Genomic DNA, 20,271 nt, shown 5'->3' on the forward strand with positions numbered 1-20,271 from the left:
TTACTAAGACTATCAAGTTGAGTAATATGAGATTGTCTTGATATGGGTCATCATGATGATAAAAAATGATAGCAAAGCTTAGTAGATTAATATGGTGGTAGCAAGCAGCGAGACTGAATGAAGCAATGTAGTTTTTCTATTTACTGGGGGTTTAGGATGAGCTTGAGAGTAGAGAAAATTCATTGGAAATTCTTAATTCTTATTTGAAACCAATATTTCTAGATGAAGCTAGAACATCCAACCATATGAGGGGGGCTGCAATTGTGAAACCAAACAAATAGTTTGCTAAGCTGAATATTTTCAGAAGTTCATGTTTGGATTGAAAATGTCTGGAACTAAACTAATCTCTGATTCTGCTTGAGTTCTACCCAGAATTTGGATACCAAAATTCAAATAATACTAAATTTTGATTTCTAATTTGGATAAGGAAAGTAGATTCATCTAGAATGATTCTAGATACATTGCATATGCAAATGCCTTATCCCACAGCATGGAGCAAAATGCAGCAGCTACTCAGGTAGAGTCGAAAGAGTTATCCACTATGGTTAATGCTCAATTATGTATAAGGTTCAATATTGTATCACATTACAGTTGACACAAGACAATTTGATCTTATTACCTAATTTAGGAAAATGAATGTGTAAAGGTATCGATTGATCAACCCATTTCATTAGTTGAATTTTCAAACTGTGTATCTTCCTGTTACTACTTACAAAGCAACAAAACAATTTTAAAAAATGCTGGATATTCAAATTGTTAGGCAGGGTAATTTGAGTGATTTTCAGGGTTTTGAGGTATAATTCCCCAGAAATTTCTGAAAAGTTTTCTCAAATCTTGACAAGCTTGTCTTCCCACAAAGGCCATCTTCAGATTCCTTTTAAGGTTCTAAATCTAATATCTTCTCTCGGCCATTTATCCTGTCTTTAATTCAAAAAGACAAAACTAAGCATATCATCAGCAAATGCTTAGCACAAATATCAACAAAAAATTAACTTTTAACACTTTGTTAACTCTAACACCAAAAATGCCTAAATATATTTATGACAGGTTCATTTCTAAGAGAAAATGACTCATACCTGCTCCCCCATTTCTAGTTCCAATGAAGAGAGAATCTTAGTTGTCGTCTGAAGGAGTTGGAGGTGGTCCATTTATTGGTTGCTTTGTCTCTGCCAATTCAACTTCACATGCGCTAGTATCTAAAGAGTTCTCATATCTGATAACAAAGCAAGAAAAGCAAATTTTTAGCCCACAACCTCACATGCTAAATGAGCAGAAAATGCTTCAGAATTAGAAAGTTCCATGAATTATCTGCTTATCAGGCTAAGACTTGATTGCAATTTTTCCAAGGGGAAATAGGAAAAAGGGATAAACCATACTTGAGAAGAAAACTGGATGGTAGAGCTTGTTTCAGTATTATGTCACAGTCGAACTCTAGCCACACAAATGAAACGGAGCAAGTAGACTAAAGGAATTTGAACAAACTTTAAAGAAATAGTGTAACTTCACTTCTATCACTGCATGAATTGTCCTTTCTCAGTTGTTTTCCACTTTTGTTTTTTGGCATTTACTGGGCTTGATCTAGCACTGCTACAGCAGCTCTAATAATACTGCTACAGTAACAGGAACAGCAGCTCACCACAATAGTGTGAGCAATAATATGCTATGCACTGTTTTTTTCCCTCCCTTAAAGAGCGTAAAAGTTATAATTACTATGCATTGACCATAATACTCAAATCATAAAGAAACTAGCAGAAGTACTGCTTCTCTAAATGATCTGACTTCTGCAAAAAGAAAACTTGAACCTGCGGGATTAGTAGAAGTACCTGGTATATCACTGGTAAAGTAATCAATATGTTTTGTAAGGAACGACCTGCTATTGTCCTAAACTCAGCAATTAGAAGATCTCTGATTGGTACAAGTTTGATTTGCCTAAGACCCAACAAGATAGAATATATATATATATATCTAATGTAATGAATCATTAGTCAGAGTATAACCTAAAAGATCGTGATAAACTCAAGGTAGAAGGACATCACACTATTAAGTGCCAATTAATCACGTCTCATAAATCTTCAGATTGGTATTCTTCACCTAACCACCTTACATAGGTTAGGTAAGGTCCTGTATTTAGTCCTGGCTTCATAGTTGTCGACTTATGAATCATATGGTATTTTGTTTGTGTGTATCATATTACATTGTGTAAAATAAATTTTTTTAACATAATGACAGAAAAATACGCACATACATAAATAAACTACATACATGTTGGAAGATTAGAATAGAAAATTGTTGACTAATCTGATTGAAGATACCAAGGAATTAACCCCCTAATTTCTGACAACATTGGTAACTAGGGAATTAAGTCTCAGATTTCTGGTATTGTATAGTTGTATACTTCCTTGATTTTCCAGATTGTATAGTTGTATATTTTTTGCTATATTATTATTATTATTATTTTTTATCATTTGTAGGGAAGAGGATTTCTAGGAAGTATTCAAATTTTTTTACTCTAATTTAGTTTCCTAATTTGGTAGGATTCTACACTATAAATATTGTATCATTTTGTCAAAAATGCAATAAATAAAATCATTCTTTTCCTCATGGTATCAAAGCTTGTTCAAGGTCTCGAAGTTTTCTTCCAATATTTTTTCCCAATGTTCTTTATTACTGTTGATTTCTAGTGGCCTTCATTCCTGCTCTTCCCTGCCTCAAGCGGTTTTCATTGCTGTCACCATTTTTTTTCTCTTCTCAATGGCCTTTTTTACCATTGATTTGTCTCTATTTCACAGTCCACTACATCAAAAATCTCAAAAACCCAGTCTCAAACAATGCATTCCAAAACCAAACACCTACCAATGACTTCCAAAACCTTCGGCCCTCATTCAAACCTAATGGTTAAAACTATCTGGTATGGTCTCAACATGTGGGCACGTTCCTGAAGTGAAAAGACAAGCTCAATTACTCGATTGGACCAATGCCAAGTGAAGATGATCCCAAGTTGGCTGCATGGAATGAGAAGGATTCAGTGATCATGTCTTGGCTATAAAACACGATGCAATCCAAGATCAGTGGAGCATGTATGTTCCTAACCATGGCAAAGGAAATCTAGGAGACAATGAAACAAACCAATTCTAAAGTCCAAGATGCTGCTCAGATTTAGTAGATAAAGACCACAATGCACTCTACAAAGTAAGGGGCTTTGTCCATGATTGAGTGTATGAGAGATTATGGTTTGAATTGGACTATTATCAAAATCTTAAAACAAAGAATAGCGAGGATATGCTATGTTTCTTAAGTTTATCAAAAGAGAGGGGATATTTTAATTCCTATTTGGACTTAACGCGGAATATGATTAGGTACATATTCAAGTACTTGGGAAGGAATCACTGACATCCTCGAATGAGGTATTTCAATCATAAGGGCTGAAGAAGGGAGAAGAAGCATAACATTGGGCACTCTAGCAAGTGAAGGGTCTGCTTTTGTTGTTTTGGGGCTTTCAAAGTGGTCCAATCCCTAGGACAAATTCTGATAGAGGAGAGGTATCCAGGCAGCCAAGTAACAAGGATAACCTCTAGTATACTCATTGCAAGAAACTAAGGGACCTAGCACAAATTCTTGTAGAGGAGAGGCATCCAAGTAGTCAAGTAATAAGGATAACCTTGGGTATACTCATTACAAGAAAACAAGGGATACAAAGGAGATGTGCTAGAAGTTACATGGGAAACCACAATTGCTTGATAGGAATGGTGGAAACTGAAACCAGTAATAGTTCGAATAGTAAGGAGGCCAAGCAAATATGACACTTTTAGAGGAGAAATCCAACCATGAGAATTCAAACAACTAGGAGTTTATGGGACTAAAAAAGAAAGAAATTGAAAGACTTCGGAGTTTTCTCACCTCTCTAAATATGCCCAACACACCATACACCTTGGCTAGATCAAGTAAGTACTTCATGACTAGTTCTTTTAGTGCCTTAAAAGATTATTGGCATGGAAATTGGGTTATAGACTCGGGTGATGCTAACCGCATGGCCCACAACTCTCATCATTTCTCATCTTATAGCCATGTCCCAAAAACCAAAAAATCAAAGTAGTTGACGAAAGTTTAGTTACTGTGGCTAGACAAGGGATAATTATCCTTACCCCATCTCTTTCCCTAAAATTTGTACAACATGTTCCTAAACTCTCCGTAAATCTCTTGTCAATTCATCAAGTTTCCCAAAGATTTAAATTGTAAAGTAACATTTTTCCCATCCCATTGTGTTTTAGGATGTGGATACAACGAGGACGATTGGTCAGGCTAGAGAACAAAAGGAGATCTACTATCTTGATGTAAGGAGTGATAATGGCAATGGTCGCATACCATTATCTCATCTTTCAAGCTTTGATAAAATAAAGTTCAAATATGGCTACATCATGTATGTTTAGAACATCTATTATTTACTTTGTTAGAAACTATGTTTCCTTTATTATTTCAAATTTTAGATGTTAATGACTTTCTTTATGAAGTTTGTCGCTTGACCAAACATTATCGAATTCCTTTTCCTTTGAGCAATAATAGATCATCTTATCCTTTACATTAATTCATATTGATGTTTAGGGACCTCTCAGATTTTAAATATCACTAGAGCTCGTTGGTTAGGTTCTTTTATTGATGATTTTACTCAATGTCACTAGGTTATACATTTTGAAAAACAAATTTGATGCTATTTCTATTTTCTCTACCTTTCACAAGATGATCAATACCCAATTTAGTGTTCAAATAAAGAGTATCCAATTTGACAACAAGAAAGAATACTTTAACCAGATCTTATCCTCTTACCTAGAAAGATAAGGAATAAAACATGAGTCAATGTGTCCAAATACTCCATGACAAAATGCAATTGCAGAAAGAAAAAATTGTCACTTTTTGAGGTGACCCATGCCTTGTTATTTGAAAAAAGTGTCCCTAAATCATATTTGGGGGAAGCGGTATTAATTGTTGCTTACTTATTCATTTGGTTACCTTCAAAAGTGTTGGGAAACAAAGCCCTAGTAAATGTTCTCTCTGAATTCTTCACTGATTATCATTGGTTTAGCAAGATCTCACCTAAAGTGTTCATATGTGTCTCCTTTGTCCATATTCATGCTCAAAGTCATGGTAAGTTGATACTTGAGCTCGTAAATGTGTCTTTCATTGGTTATTCACCAATAAAGAAGGGGCATAAGTGTTACCACCCTACTTCCAAGAAATTTTTTATTTCTATTAATGTCAATTCTGCTCAAAACCATCCCTTCTTCACCTATCCTCATCTTTAGGAGTCTCTATCATTAAATGAAGATCAAGCTAACTTAAGCTTTCCTAATCTACAGAATTTCTCCTTCCATGGTCATCAAATCTACTCCTACAGAGGCTGAGAATTTCCATTGATGTCACTTTTACTCAAAACCATCCCTTCTTCACCTATCCTCATCTTGAGGAGGAGTCTCTATCATTAAATCAAGATAAGGCTGACTTGAGCTTACCTAATCCACCAAATTTGTCCCTTACAACTCCTTCCATAGTTATCAAATCTACTCCTACAGAGATCGACACTTCTGAACCTGAGGATCATGGCACTATAAGTTTATTCAAGGAGAAGATTGTTGAACCCTGTTTCAATGCAAACCCAAGAACCTAAACCCATGATAGATACTGAATCTAACCCTAGTCATTCATTCTCCTTTGTCACCAATGTTTAAAGACCTAAATTTGTCGATACCTCTTGGAAAGGAGTTAGAAAATGCACCCCAACACCCTACGTCTAACTTCACTTCTTTTGATAAATTATCCTCACAACACCAGGCCTTCATTAACCAATTAAATCTTATTGAAATTCCATCAACAGTTCAAGAGGCACTTAGGAATGAGAATTAGAGAGTAGTCATGGGTGAGGAGAGGAGTGCTCTTGAAAAAAAAAAGAAAAAAAGACATGAGATTATTGAATTATCAAAAGGGAAGAAACCAATGGGGTGTAAGTAGTTGTTTACTGTAAAATATAAGATAGATGGAACCTTGAAGAGATACAAAGCTAAACTTGTAGCTAAAGGCTACAATCTGGCATATGAAGTGGACTATCAAATAACCTTCACTAAAATAATAAAGATGAATACTATAGAAGTATTGTTGTCCTTGGGAACTAATCTTGGTTGATCTTAGCAACAGTTTGACGTTAGGAACAGCTTCCTGCATGGTGACCTAGAAGAAGAGGTTTACATGAAAGCAACTCTAAGACAATGATGGATTCAAGGCTAATGAAGTATGCAGATTGTGAAAGGCATTACATAACCTAAAACAATCTCCTATAGCAAGGTTTGGAAGATTTGCTTAAACCATGAGAAACTGGAAGTACAACAAACTAGGGGGATCATACTCCTTTTATTAATGTGGCAACATCCATCTAAGTTGAAATCACAAGGATGAAGGTTGAAAAGTTTGAAGTGGAGAAAAAGTCTTTCCAGGTAAAGTTGGAAGGATCGAATGGGGGAACTTGGGTATCAGTAACAGAAAGGAGCCAATGTTTTGTTGTCTTAATAGGATTTGGAAAGGAGGAGTTGGATTGGTTGACGGAGCATTTGAAGAAAGTTGTGGAGTTGGAGGCTTCCAGGGGATTTATACGAAAGATTAGGGGCAAGACTAAGACTCACTTGATGGAGATTTGTTTCAACAATAGAGGGCGTTTCATGAAAATTATAGAAATTGTTACAAAAAGGAAACCTTTAATTCTTGTCGTCCCCGAGGGTGTTAAAGGCAATGGGTGGGAAGACCTTAGGAAGGCGATTTTTTCAGTGCAAGAGTATTCTGATCAAGCTGGAGGAGCTTCGAAGGAGACGTTTGGAGATACTCAAATGAGTAAGGGCATTTACAGAGGTTGCCGGTCATACGCAGAAGTGGTTGCAAAGGATGGACATAGGAATGGAGTTCTGTTGTCAGCTGGAAAATGGGCCAGAGCTGTAATTTGCGAATGAAAAGAAAAAGTTCAAGACTGGACTCACAAAGGAAAAGCTATCGCGAGGATGATGGGCACGAAAGGAATGGTGTCTATAACTCCCATTTCTACTTTCAAGGGGTGTTTCTTTGTGGGTTCAGCAAGGAGAGCTGAATGGTTCCAAGAGCGGGGAAGACTTTTAGTGAAAGGAAGGTTTGTTCTCCTGAGGAGATGGTCGCCAAGTGAAAATATGGTTGTTTTCGGAAAATTCAAAAGGGGCTGGTTAGAATTGAAAGGTCTTCCTTTTCACTTGTGGGATGAAGATCAGTTGAAATTCATTCTAAAGAAGTGGGGAAGCGAAACAAAGGTGGCAAGGGAATCACTGAAGCTGGTAGACTTGTCGAAGGTGAAGTTGTGGGTGGAGACCAAATGTCGTGCTACCAGCGTTGCTTGAGGTGGAAGATGGGGCCTGGACATTTACAGTCGCAGTTTCAGTCACCGGAGAAGTTGATGAAGACAACATTGTCACGTCTGAGTCAACCCGTAGTAGGGACGAGTTGTTGAAAGCGGGAGGTTGCGTCTCTCAGTGGTCAAAAAATGCAGAGGGGCTACGCGGTAGCATTAGGGATAATGAGTGCTACAGTAGGAGGCTTCTTCCCTGGTCACGTTATCGGTGTTCAAGCACAAAATTGGCGGCCAAAAGGGAGAATGGTTGGGGAGGGAGTAGTCTGGGCCCAGTAGAAGAAATATTCAATGGGCCCACAGCGCCTGAGCCCTTGTTTAAAGCCCAGCCTGTTAAGGCCCAGAGAGGGTCAAAGAATCGTGGGCTTCACGTTGTCCAAGTTGATCCTCAAGTCCACGAGACTGTAGCGTTATCGTCTCCAACACTCCAGCGAGATGGTTCTTCTGCAAAGGCTGTCACGCTGCTTGCACGCTCTTAAGGTCTAGTCGAAGTGAGGGCCGGCGTCGAGGCTTTCTCTGGAGAGGATGGTTGGGCCTTTGAGTTAAAGGCCCAGTCTCTTTCCAACCCTAGCCCACCTTCAGACGCTATCGTGGGCTGTAATTTAAAAGGCCTGTCGGGGTTGGGCCAAAGTTTAGGAGGAACGATGTCCTCTGGTAAGAAAGGTCGGTCTCGAAGGGAAGAAGATGATGCAGTAAGAAAGGGGAAAGCTCTAGTGGATCAGACAAGAGGCTCTATGTAGAAGGAGGAGATGATAGTTTCAAAGAAGATGTGGACCACCCTCTTCCCTCTAAGTGTTGATTGTCGACAAGGACATCAGAGTAGCAGCGAGCCTCTTTTCCTCGGGAAATCATCGTCGTTTAGCGAAGTTCGCAGTTTGGAAGAGGATTTTGGGACAGGATCTCCGATGGAATGAAGATTAAGAGAGAGTCCTCTCTTTCACTATCTTTTGTCAAGGAACAGAAAGCGGCCTATGAGGGAAGGGACCTCGACATCAAGAGGAGAGGTGGATCCACGCAATCCCCATTTCAAAGAAGACAAAGAAGGCTTTTTGGGCCGAGTGGGGTCCGATCTTCGTGGTTCATCAGTCACGGATTTACCTTCTAGTTCAGAAATCAGAGGTAAAGGACTCATCTTTGAGGGGATTTGCGAAATTCCAGGAGTGGAAAACATGGAGGTATGTATGTCCTTTCCTTCTCAGCCACCCGAGTCTTCTTCTATCCCTTCTTGTAGTCTGGAACTTCCTTTGTCGAGTCCCTCTGGTCCACATCTCCCTAGTTCAGTCTCTGTTTCTCAATCTCCTACAGAAAATCAAGTTACTTCTGAAATTTTTTCTAAAAAAGACATTGTTGGCTCTTTTTATCAAAAATATCTTGGCATTCCTATCCGTGATGAGGAGGAGAATCAATTTGCTTTATCAAACCAGTTGTCCGATAGTTTTAACCCCAGTAAGTCTAAACCTAGCTCACCTAAGGAGGATTCCAACCTGATGATAGGTAGCTAGGGGAATACTGTGGTATCCCCATCGGGCGAATTCCTTATTGATGGCCTGTCCCCTAGGAAAATGGCTAAAGAGCGAGAGGTTTTATGCTCTCTGGATATTAAGGTTTATTCCAGGAGGAAGAACAGTTGCTCCACAGGTAATTGAGACCTGGTGGATTTGGCTTGGCGGGTTAGGGTCTGTGAGTTTTTCCATGAAAATTATCAACTGGAACACCAGGGGTTTGGGTTCAAGGAATAAGCGAAGGGTGGTTAGAGATTTTCTAAGGTCAGAGAATCTGGATGTTGTGATGATTCAGGAAACAAAAAAGGAGAAGTGTGACAAAAGGTTTGTGGGTAGTGTCTGGACGGTCAAAAATAAGGAATGGGCTGCTCTTCCGGCGTGCGAGGCTTCAGGTGGGATTTTGATCATTTGGGACTCAAAAAAACTGCGTAGTGAGGATGTGGTAATAGGATTTTTCTCGATCTCAATCAAGTTTGCTTTGGACGGTTGTGGACCTCTTTGGATATCCGTAGTTTATGGCCCATACAGTCTCTCACTTAAGAAGGATTTTTGAGTGGAACTTTTTGACATTTACGGCCTATGTTTCCCGTTATGGTGCGTGGGCGGTGATTTTAATGTCATAAGGAGAAGTTCAGAAAAATTGGGGGGTTCTAGTCTAACTTCAAGCATGAAAGACTTTGATAGTTTTATAAGAGAATGTGAATTATTTGATCCACCTCTTCGGAACGCATCATTCACTTGGTCAAATTTGCAAGAGTCTCCTGTGTGTAAGAGATTGGACCGTTTTCTTTACTCAAATGAGTAGGGGCAGCTCTTTCCCCAAGGCCTTCAAGAAGCCCTTATTAGAAGGACCTCGGATCATTGGCCAATTGTTTTGGATACCAACCGGTTCATGTGGGGCCCAACACCTTTTAGGTTTGAGAACATAGAACATGTGGTTGCAACATCCTAGTTTCAAGGAGAACTTTAGAAATTGGTGGAGAGGTTTTCAAGGAAATGGATGGGAAGGCCACAAGTTCACGAGGAGATTACAATCTGTTAAAGCCAAATTGAAGGAGTGGAATTAGGTTTCTTTTGGAGAGCTTAATGAAAAGAAAAAAAATATCCTCAATGATTTAGCTAACTTTGATGCCATTGAGCAAGTAGGGGGTCTCAATTCTGATCTGTTAAATCAAAGAGTCTTAAGAAAAGGGGAGATAGAGGAATTAATTTTGAGGGAAGAAATCCATTGGAGACAAAAAGCTAGGGTGAAATGGGTTAAGGAAGGGGATTGTAACTCTTAGTTTTTTCACAAAGTGGCTAATGGCAAGCAAAATAGGAAATATATCAAGGTGTTGGAGAATGAAAGGGGCTTAGTGTTGAATAATGCCGAGAGTATCACAGAGGAAATCTTGCTTTACTTTCAAAAGCTCTACGTGAGTCCTATAGGAGAGTCTTGGAGCGTTGAAGGATTAGATTGGTCCCCTATTTCGGGAGAGAGCGCGTTAAGGTTGGATTCCCCTTTCACTGAAGAAGAGATTTCTAAGGCCATTTTTCAGTTGAATAGCGACAAGGCGCCAGGGCCTGATGGCTTTACCATTGCAGTATTCCAAGATTGTTGAGATGTGATCAAGGAAGATTTAGTGAGAGTGTTTGCAGAGTTTCACAGGAGCGGAATTATCAATCAAAGCATTAATGCCTCCTTCATTGTTCCGTTACCCAAAAAGAGTTTGAAAAAGAAAATCTCAGATTTTAGACCCATTAGTTTGATCACTAGCCTCTACAAGATAATAGCCAAAGTGCTTTCAGGGTGTTTAAGAGGGTTCTACATGAAACCATCCACTCTACTCAAGGCGCTTTTGTTCAAGGGAGACAAATTTTGGATGCGGTTCTCATAGCCAACGAGATAGTGGATGAGAGAAGACGATCAGGGGAGGAAGGTGTCGTCTTCAAAATTGACTTTGAAAAGGCTTACGATCACGTGAGGTGAGATTTTTTGGATCAAGTGTTGGAGAAGAAGGGGTTCGGTCCTAGATGGAGGAAATGGACGAGTGGTTGTTTATCCTCGGTATCTTATGCAGTCTTGGTGAATGGAAGCGTTAAAGGGTGGGTTAAGGCATCTAAAGGATTAAGACAAGGTGACCCTTTATCTCATTTTTTGTTTACTTTAGTCGCAGATATATTGAGCAGGATGCCATTGAGAGTAGAGGAAAGAAATTTGTTGGAGGGTTTCAAGGTGGGTAGAAACAAAACTAGGGTGACCCATTTGCAATTTGCAAATGATACCATTTTCTTTTCTAACACTAGGGAGGAAGATCTGCAGACTCTCAAGAGTCTTTTGCTAGTGTTTGGACACATTTCTGGGCTCAAGGTCAACCTTGACAAGAGTAATATTTATGGCATCAATCTTGATCAAAATCATCTTTCAAGATTGGCTGAGATGCTTGATTGCACTTCTGGTTGGCCTATACTCTATCTGGGTCTTCCTTTGGGAGGGAACCCCAAGGCGTGTGACTTTTGGGATCTAGTGATTGAGATGATCTCAAGAAGATTAGATGGATGGAAAAAGGCTTACTTATCCTTCAGTGGAAGGATAACTCTTATCCAATCTTGCCTCACCCATATGCCCTGTTACTTCCCTTCCTTATTTAAGTTACCCACTTCAGTGGCTGCAAAAATCGAGAGGTTGTAAAGGGATTTTTTATGGTCAGAGATTGGGGAAGGCAAAAGAGATCATTTAGTTAGTTAGGATGTTGTGTGTAAACCGAAGGCAGTAGGAGGTTTGGGTTTTGGGAAGATTTCTCTGAGGAATCTCGCTCTTTTAGGGAAATGGTTGTGGAGGTACCCTAGAGAGGGTTTAGCTCTATGGCATCAGGTCATATTAAGCATTTATGAATCACACTCTAATGGTTGGGATGCTATTTTAGTAAGATGGTCACATCGCTGTCCTTGGAAGGCTATTGCACAAGTCTTTCAGGAGTTTTCCTTGTTTACTCGGTTTGTGGTAGGAAATGGGGAAAGAATTCGGCTCTGGGAAGATTTGTGGTGGGGGGACCAACCTTTGGGAACCCAATATCCAAGACTGTTTAGAGTAGTCTTGCATAAAAATATTCCTATTTCTTCAGTTCTCGGTTCTACTCGTCCTTTCTCTTGGAATTTTAATTTCTGCCGTAACCTTTCAGATTCTGAGATAGAGGACTTAGAAGGCCTCATGCGGTCACTTGATGGATTGCATCTATCTCCTTCGGTTCCAGATGCTAGATTTTGGCCATTATCTTCTTGAGGGTTTTTTTCAGTCAAATCTTTCTTTCTAACCTTATCTCAATTTTCTGGCTCTCCTCAGGTTTTTCCTTCTAAGTTCGTTTGGAAATCTCAAGTCCCTTTCAAAGTGAAGTCCTTTGTTTGGTTAGTGGCACACAAGAAGGTGAATACTAATGACATGCTACAATTGAGAAGACTCTACAAAGCCTTTAGTCCTGATATTTGTATTCTATGCATGAAGCATGGGGAATCAACAGATCACATTTTCCTACATTGCTCCTTGATGATTGGGTTGTGGCACAGATTATTTCAGTTAGCTAAGACGGATTGGGTCCCCTCGAGGAGCATCTTTGACATGATGTCCATCAAATTTAATGGTTTTGGTTCATCTAAGAGGGGGTAGTTTTGTGGCAAGCTGCGAGCATCGCTCTAATTCGGGTTGTGTGGTGGGAAAGAAACGCGAGGATTTTTTAGGATAAAGCTAGGAATTCAGAGTATCTTTGGGACTCTATTGTTTTCCTTGCTTCTCTTTGGGCTTTCTGTTCCAAGGTTTTTAAGGGAACTCCCCTTAATATGTTACAACTTGACTAGTTAGCGGTATGTACTCCATAAGGAATGGTCCATTATAGAGGGTTCGCTTGTTTTACAGTGTAATTTCTTGTAGTTTAGTTTTCTTTGGCCGGAGGATTTCTCATCTCTATCAATATATCTCTGTGTCGTTTCCAATAAAAAAAAAAATATATATACTCCTTTTATTAAACAATTAATAACTGGTAAAATTCCAGCCTTAGCTATTTACGTGGATGATATAATTGTGGCAATGGATGATATTGAAGAAATGGACAAACTTAAGAAATGATTGACCCAAGAATTTGGGAAAAAAGACTTGAGTAAGTTTAAGTATTTCTTAGGATTGAAGTGACTCATTCAAGAAATGGTCCTTTTATTTCCCAACAAAAGTATAATCTTGATCTCAAAAAAATCAGGATGCTCAGATATAAACCTATTGACACACCTATTGAACAAAATCATAAGCTTGGAGAAGCATTAGAAGATGCAACCATAGACAAGGGATGTTACTATATGCTAGTTGGGAGACTCATCTAGTTGTCTCACATGAGACCTAATATAGCCTACACAATGAGTATAGTAAACCAGTTCATGCACTCCCCTAAAGAAGCTCACTTATAGGCTACAAATGATACCTAAAATCCACTCCAAGTAACAGAATACTCCTTTAAGAAAATGAAGAGTTCAGTTCAGAAGCCTACAACAACACAGACTTGGCTGGATCAATAGTAGACTGCATATCAACCTCTGGGTATTATATTATTCTTGGTGGAAATTTGGTGATATGCAAAAGTAAGAAACAAGATGCAGTTGCCAGGTCCAATGTCGAAGTAGATTTCAGAGCCATGGCACAAGGAATCTATGAACCACTGTTGGCTGGAAAATATTATTGGTGATCTAGGAGTGAAGTAGAAGGAGACTATAAAATTTAATTGCAATATTAAATTAGCAATCAATATTACTCACAACCTAATTCAACATGATCATATAAAACATGTTGAAATCGCCAACACTTTATCAAAGACAAGCTATATAGTGGATTAATTTGTACTTCTTATGTTTCAATAGATAGGCAACTTACTAATATCTTAATAAATGGTCTATCAAGACACTCATTTTAGACAATAACTAACAAGCCCAGACTTAATGATATCTATTTGCCAACTTGAGGAGTGTTAACTAATCTAATTGAAGATACTAAGGAATTAAGTTCCTACTTTCCAAGATTTGATTGAAAATACCAAGGAAATAATTCCCCAATTTCAGGGATTGTATAGTTGTATAATTCCTTGATTTCCAAGATTATATAGTTGTGTATTTCCAGTTTTTTTTTTTTTCCATATTAGTAGAGGAGGATTTCTAGGAATTAGTCAACTTTATTTGCATAATTTAGTTTCCTAATTTTGTAGGATTGCACACTATAAATATTTTATTATTTTGTCAAAAACACAATGAATAAAATCCTTCTTTTTTTATTTTCAAAAAAACAATAAATATAGAAACACTAAAAAAGTCAAAATAATTGGCATTTATCAATATTGTACACACCAAAAATTGAATACCAGAATTTTGACAAATTTACCTTCAACAAAACATGACACTTTAATACATAGGTTCATTGTCAAATCCACAAAATAAACTTTTTGAATTTTAAACCATAACTTTTAGTTCCAACTTACAATTAGTCACATATATTTGGTGAAGTCGAACCCAAGTTACAAATTGCATGGAATTTAAGAAGCTGTACAAGTTCATGCATTGTGCTCATTCTTCAAATTAAGTTTTGATGGCTACAAATTCAAATGTTGAGACTAACTGAATTCTGCAGGCATTTTTATAGATTATAAAGGGAATGGAATGTTGGTTCCTGTAAAGAGGCTAGCACATGTTGTGCCACTGATGCTGAGCTTTTAGCACTTTGGGAGATTCATTGCTGTTAGGAACCCTAATGTTAGAGGAGATTCATCAGTTGTAATTCATTGCTCTCCTTGAGTGGCAGAGGTCCTTATTGGCTTGCCCTTTGGATAAGGTAGATTCATGATCTTGCCCATTGTATGTTCTTTTATTAGAACAGCCAATCAGGTGGTTACATTTTGGATAAGAAGAGAAGCTAGGTCTTTAACAATTTCTATTGGGGTCACTTACTCTTGTTTACCATTTTGAGGCTTATGACACGTGCTATGTATATTCGTTGTATTTCTTTGTTTAACCCCTTTTGTGGCAAGCTTGATCCACATTCTTTGGCCTTGGCCTTGTGGCACATAATCCAGCCATCTCAGCTAATTCCTCATGTTCACAACTGGTGACAGCCATGACTTTTCACAAATGAATTTGTCTACACTTGCATGCAGACATATTCACACATGCGCGAGCACACATAAGATTTTCTTCATTTATCTGCCATTTCTTAATTGGTCAACCAAGATACACTCTTACTGCCATACACCATTATTGTGACATCATCTATATGCTTCCAAGCCTTCATTGGAAGCTATTGGGTCCTTATGCTTTCAAGTCTTCTTAGTTACTCAGAATATCCATGATTTCACAAATTTTTCAAAGTACTTGGTCAGCCATGATACATTCATACAACCCTGGCACTCATACATTTTAAAGCCTCAATTAGAATCCACTTGAAATCCTAATGCGATTCCAATTTAATCTCAAGTAATTTCGAAAATGGATATCCTGGTTATGAGGGAACGACAGATTTCAAACCTAGTTCAGATGCCAGTTGGGCATATGACCAAACATATTCTTCCATGCACTTAAAGAGTATTTATACACCATTCAATTTCCATGACCAACATATGATTGATATGTTTGTTGATAATAAAAGGTATTATAAATATTATCAAAGATGCCAAAGCAGTGTGATAAACATACCATCCTTATCCCTATAACCTTTTATATGTGAATTCACTAAATTACCTTAAGGCTAATAATTGGCATGGATTTCTTTTCATGCACATACAATATCAGATTTGACCCTAGACCTACTACAACACCATCCACCCATTTAACAACAGAGCCAAGATCCAGGGGCAACAATAAGCATGAATAGTTTCCAAATACAAGAATTCTAAATGATTTACTTCAGTTTGTGAAATACAGCATCTTCAGAACCAAAGAGAGAACTAGAAACAAAGTTGCTTTTTTAAAATGCAAAAATGATCCATTTCCATGGATCAAGGCCACTGAGTTCCTTTCCATCTAATAAGTAGTGGATATTTAGGGTTTAAAACTTGAGATGAGAAAAAAGGCAAATATTCTGCTTGTTATGGCACATTTACTGAACTAAGGGAAGGAGAGCAACACAACAAGCACTTGAATGGTCCTTTTTTCTCATGGAGCCAGGTCTTGACTAATGAAAAGAATCAGTATCTGGTTTACTAATTGAAGATGCAGAATATGAAATCCAAGTCATGAGGTAACATTATGCCAACAGCTTCCATTCCATAATAATGTAATTATTTATCAAAATTAATGGCAACATATAAATCTTACTCTGCCACATAGCTTTTGACAAGCATGAAATAGATTCTCCAGAACTGTTGCTCCTTCAAGTGGCCAGGGCACAGCCTATACCTAAGTTGCGAAAGTTCCTGGGAAAAAATTGAAAAGATTATAGAATCAAGAAGAAGAATCACTACAGGTCTATGAGCAGAATCAAGTCTTGGAGATAAAACTGTATTGAAAATATTTTGAAAAATCTCTGAGAGACGACACAAAACAAATCCAATAACATTCCACTTAGAGACACTTAAAAAATAGTAATATAAAACCAATTCATCCAATTGAAAAGGTATGCCTCTTTAATCTTAATTTTGGATGCAAAATGTTCCCTTATCTTGAAAAGGGAAACATGAAATCTTTTGAAATGCACAAGAGAACTACTGCTGAAGGCAGACTACCTTGCTTCCCAGAACCAGGGAAGACCACTAATACACGACCCCTCCCCCACATAACTGTGTATCCGGTAAGTCTGGGGTTCAAATCTGAGACCTATCACATGGGAGTAAGAGCATCTACCAGTTGAGCTGGCCAATGGGACACCTAAAAGTACTACCAGTTGAGCTGGCCAATGGAGCACCTAAAAGTAAATTTTATAATGTCTTTTAAATAATAGAAATAGAATTTAAGCAATATTAGTATCTTCCATATACTGAGGGTGATTTCTTCCCAAAGACTAATATAAGGTATTTCTAATAGGAAACAGGAAAAATGGTGTTAATGACACCATGGAAAGGAAAAACAAAGAAGCTTAAGATGATGGCTTCCAAACAAGCAACCAGCCCACAAACAAACCTAATAAAGAAAACTCCGTGACAAAATTAAGGTATCCCTATTAATGACTAACCCAATTCCAGCTAGCCTAGAGCAAGCTCTAACAATCCCACCATCATATTTCACTTAACAAAACGCCAATACCCATTCCCAATTCCATCAAATTCGAGCTTAAGGCACCCTTTCGTTTGTGTTTCTTTTTAGGAAGGGATGAAGGAACCACAAAACACTAGTCAAATGAAACAAGTTTTACCACAACTTCAAGGCAAGAGGATAGTGAAGGAAAAGATGTTCAACAGTTTCACACTCTATATGAACAAAGCATAGCATCCAAGCCAATTGTATTATAGCCTGTTTCATTGGCATTGACCTTCTCATAGCCACTAACCAAGTAAAGGCTCCGAATTTCTAAGGAGTTTCAACCTCCAAATAACCTTGTCTAGAGGAAAAGAGGTCTAAGTATCACATCAGAAGGGGCTCAAAAGAAGGATCCATAGCTCAAAGGGTTTAAGGTCTAACACCTTCCATTCAAGAAGGATTCCAAATCAATAAGATCTTATCAAAAATTAAGGTTCCAAATATGGAGAGTTATAGAAGAGAGAATAGAATAAGAGAATCTTTAGACATAAATAAGAGCTACACAAAAGGCTACAAAAAAGAGGTTGGTTTGCGGACCTAGAATTTCTATCTTCAATCCACAATAACCATAAGGCAAATCTTGGAACCATAAAACCATGGAACCAACAATGTTTATCTTTTGAGTCTTTATCAACTTCTAATCTAAGCAGTGAAGGAGGACTTACAAAACAAAAAAAAAAAAAATACTTTGATGCTAAAGTCAATGACTCATTTTGTAGGAATGGAAAGTATCAATATGAAATATGAAGTACGAGTTTTGTTGAAAAAGAGTATTAGTATAAAGTACATCGAATATATTATCCTTATTTTACAGTTGGCTGCTTCGTTTATAGCAAGTTTAGGTCCTTCTTAGGATAGTAATCTCCAAGTTTTAAAATCTTGTACCAGTCTAGACCGAGTCAAATCCAACTAGGTCGTCACCCTTATGATACCCATAATTGAGTTAAACAATTTTTTTAATTGCAAAACGACTTGGCCAACTTGGAGAGGAATCAATAGTCATGGGACGATTTGAGTAACACAATTGAGACAACTCTGAGACAATGCAATCTAGGTGATCAAGAAAGCAATTTGCCAAAGCGACACGTTGAAAGAAGAAGAGGAAGAGTTGTGAACATGGACAAGATTGGAGGGAGAGGAGTGAGAGAAGAGTCTAAACAAGAGCATACATTTTGAGATGCTCTCTCCTACCACTACTTCATCCATCATTGATTTCCCATGCATCTTTACTCTTCAATTTAGAGATGAAATTTGCATTTTTCAATTCAAAGATGAAACGGTATGAAATGGATATAGAATTGGTAATGGATAAGGGTTGTTGTATACTTGGGCTTCAATGGGTATTTACTTGGAATTTAAATTATGGGTAATGGGTATTCAATTCAAAATGGGTAAATGGGTATTTAATGGAAATTTAGTTTTATTTGAAATGAAGAGGACATGGATATTCATATAAAAAATGGAAATGGATATGGATATTGTAACAACATATTCATCTTTAAATAATAGTAAAAGTAATAAAAACCTTTATTTTTATAATTGTTTTATTATGTGCATATTTGATGGAAAAATGAGGTTAAGTTTTCCAAAGATAATTCATTGTTTTACAATAGTTGCATTTTTTTAACACTAGAATATGTATTTTAAAATTTTCAAAATACTTATTTTTAAACAAAGTCATTTTCCCTTCTTTTTTTTTTTTCAATAGGTAAATTAGTGTCCCTATTAGGACTTGAACCTGGAACCTCCCACAAACCCTCCTCATCCCTTTACCACTTGAGATAGGCCTCAAGGGCTATTTTTAAACAAAGATATCATCAAAAATAAATTTCTTTCTGTCATTGTCATTTTTTTTTTCTTTTTTTTTTTTGAAAAAAAAAAATTATATATAGCAAGCCATAATTCCTATATGTTTTGTACCAATTATTTATGTGTTAAGTTCTTATATGTAAGTGGCTAGCCATGTAAGACGGTCAAATGATAAGGGCTTGAGGAGCACCTCCAAATTCTCCACCCTCCCCACTGGAATGATCTCACTTTTATCCAGATTAATTCTTAAACCAGAAATGACTTCAAACCACATCAACACCCAACTTAGGTGAGCCAATTGGTCCTTGGAAGCACCACAGAAAATCAGCGTGTCGTTAGCGTACAATAGATGGGTGAGTTGAACTCCCTCACCACCCCTCCCTTTAACCCTACAGCCTGTCAAAAAGCCCCCACTAACTGCTCTTTTGATCAAACAACTCAAGGCCTCCATACCTACTACAAAAAGATAAGGTGAAAAAGGGTCCCCTTGTCTCAACCCCCTTGGAGCTGTTAAAGAAGCCCATCGGTGTGCCATTCACCAGCACCAAGAAAGAAGCTATAGAGATACACCACTTAACCCACCCTACCCATTTTTCACCAAACCCCATTTTCCTCAACACCTGGAGCAAGAAATCCCATTTTAAATGGTCGTATGTCTTCTCTATATCAAGTTTACACATCACCCCACATTCATTACTTTTCAATAGAGAATCTACAACCTTGTTAGTTATTAGCACTACGTACAGAATCTGCCTCCCCTCAACAATAGAATTTTGAGAAGAGGATACCACTTTACCCACCACTTGCTTCAACCTATTAGCTAACGCCTTTGCTAACAGTTTGTACAACCCTCCCACCAAACTGATAGGTCTGTAATCTCTCAGGTCCTCAGCATCTCCCTTTTTTAGGACCAACACCAAGAAGGTAGAGTTCAAGCTTCTTACAAACCTCCCATGCTCGTGGAAATCTCGAAAAAAACGCATCACCTCCTCCTTCACCAAATCCCAACTGGATTGCCAAAAAGCTAAGGAGTAACCATCTGGCCCCGGAGCTTTGTCCCCACTTAGGTCAAAAAGAGCCGATACAACCTCTTTAACAGAGAAAGGCTCCTCTAGCCTAGCTGCTTCTTCCCCTTCTAATCTGTCAAAGACTAGCCCATCCACACTTGGTCTCCAGCCACCAACGTCCAACAACAGGTGTTGAAAAACACTAACCATAGCCCCCTGGATCTCCCTCTCCTCAACTATCCAAGAACCATTAATTTTAATCTTGGTCAAATTACTCCTTCTGTGATTATTCGCCATCCTGTGGAAAAAA

The 20,271-nt window shown here is 37.9% G+C and overlaps 1 protein-coding gene across 2 annotated transcripts in view; it reads right to left on the bottom strand.

Annotated features, from left to right (window-relative positions):
- Positions 1 to 633: 633 nt before the first annotated feature.
- LOC117919018 overlaps positions 634 to 20,271 on the bottom strand; it is a 29,738-nt gene continuing 10,100 nt past the window's right edge. The window contains exons 3-5 of one of the 2 annotated variants that reach the window (XM_034836031.1): positions 16,228 to 16,325; positions 1,077 to 1,213; positions 634 to 917 (exon numbers count right to left, since the gene is read on the bottom strand). In XM_034836031.1, the coding sequence (XP_034691922.1) occupies positions 1,114 to 1,213; positions 16,228 to 16,325 (198 nt within the window). In that variant the 3' untranslated portion in view covers positions 634 to 917; positions 1,077 to 1,113. Of the gene's footprint in view, positions 922 to 1,076; positions 1,214 to 16,227; positions 16,326 to 20,271 lie in introns of both variants that reach the window. The other variant, XM_034836030.1, reaches the window with a different exon arrangement.

This window comes from Vitis riparia, chromosome 7, assembly GCF_004353265.1.
Source record: "Vitis riparia cultivar Riparia Gloire de Montpellier isolate 1030 chromosome 7, EGFV_Vit.rip_1.0, whole genome shotgun sequence".
NCBI classification, from domain to species: domain Eukaryota; kingdom Viridiplantae; phylum Streptophyta; class Magnoliopsida; order Vitales; family Vitaceae; genus Vitis; species Vitis riparia.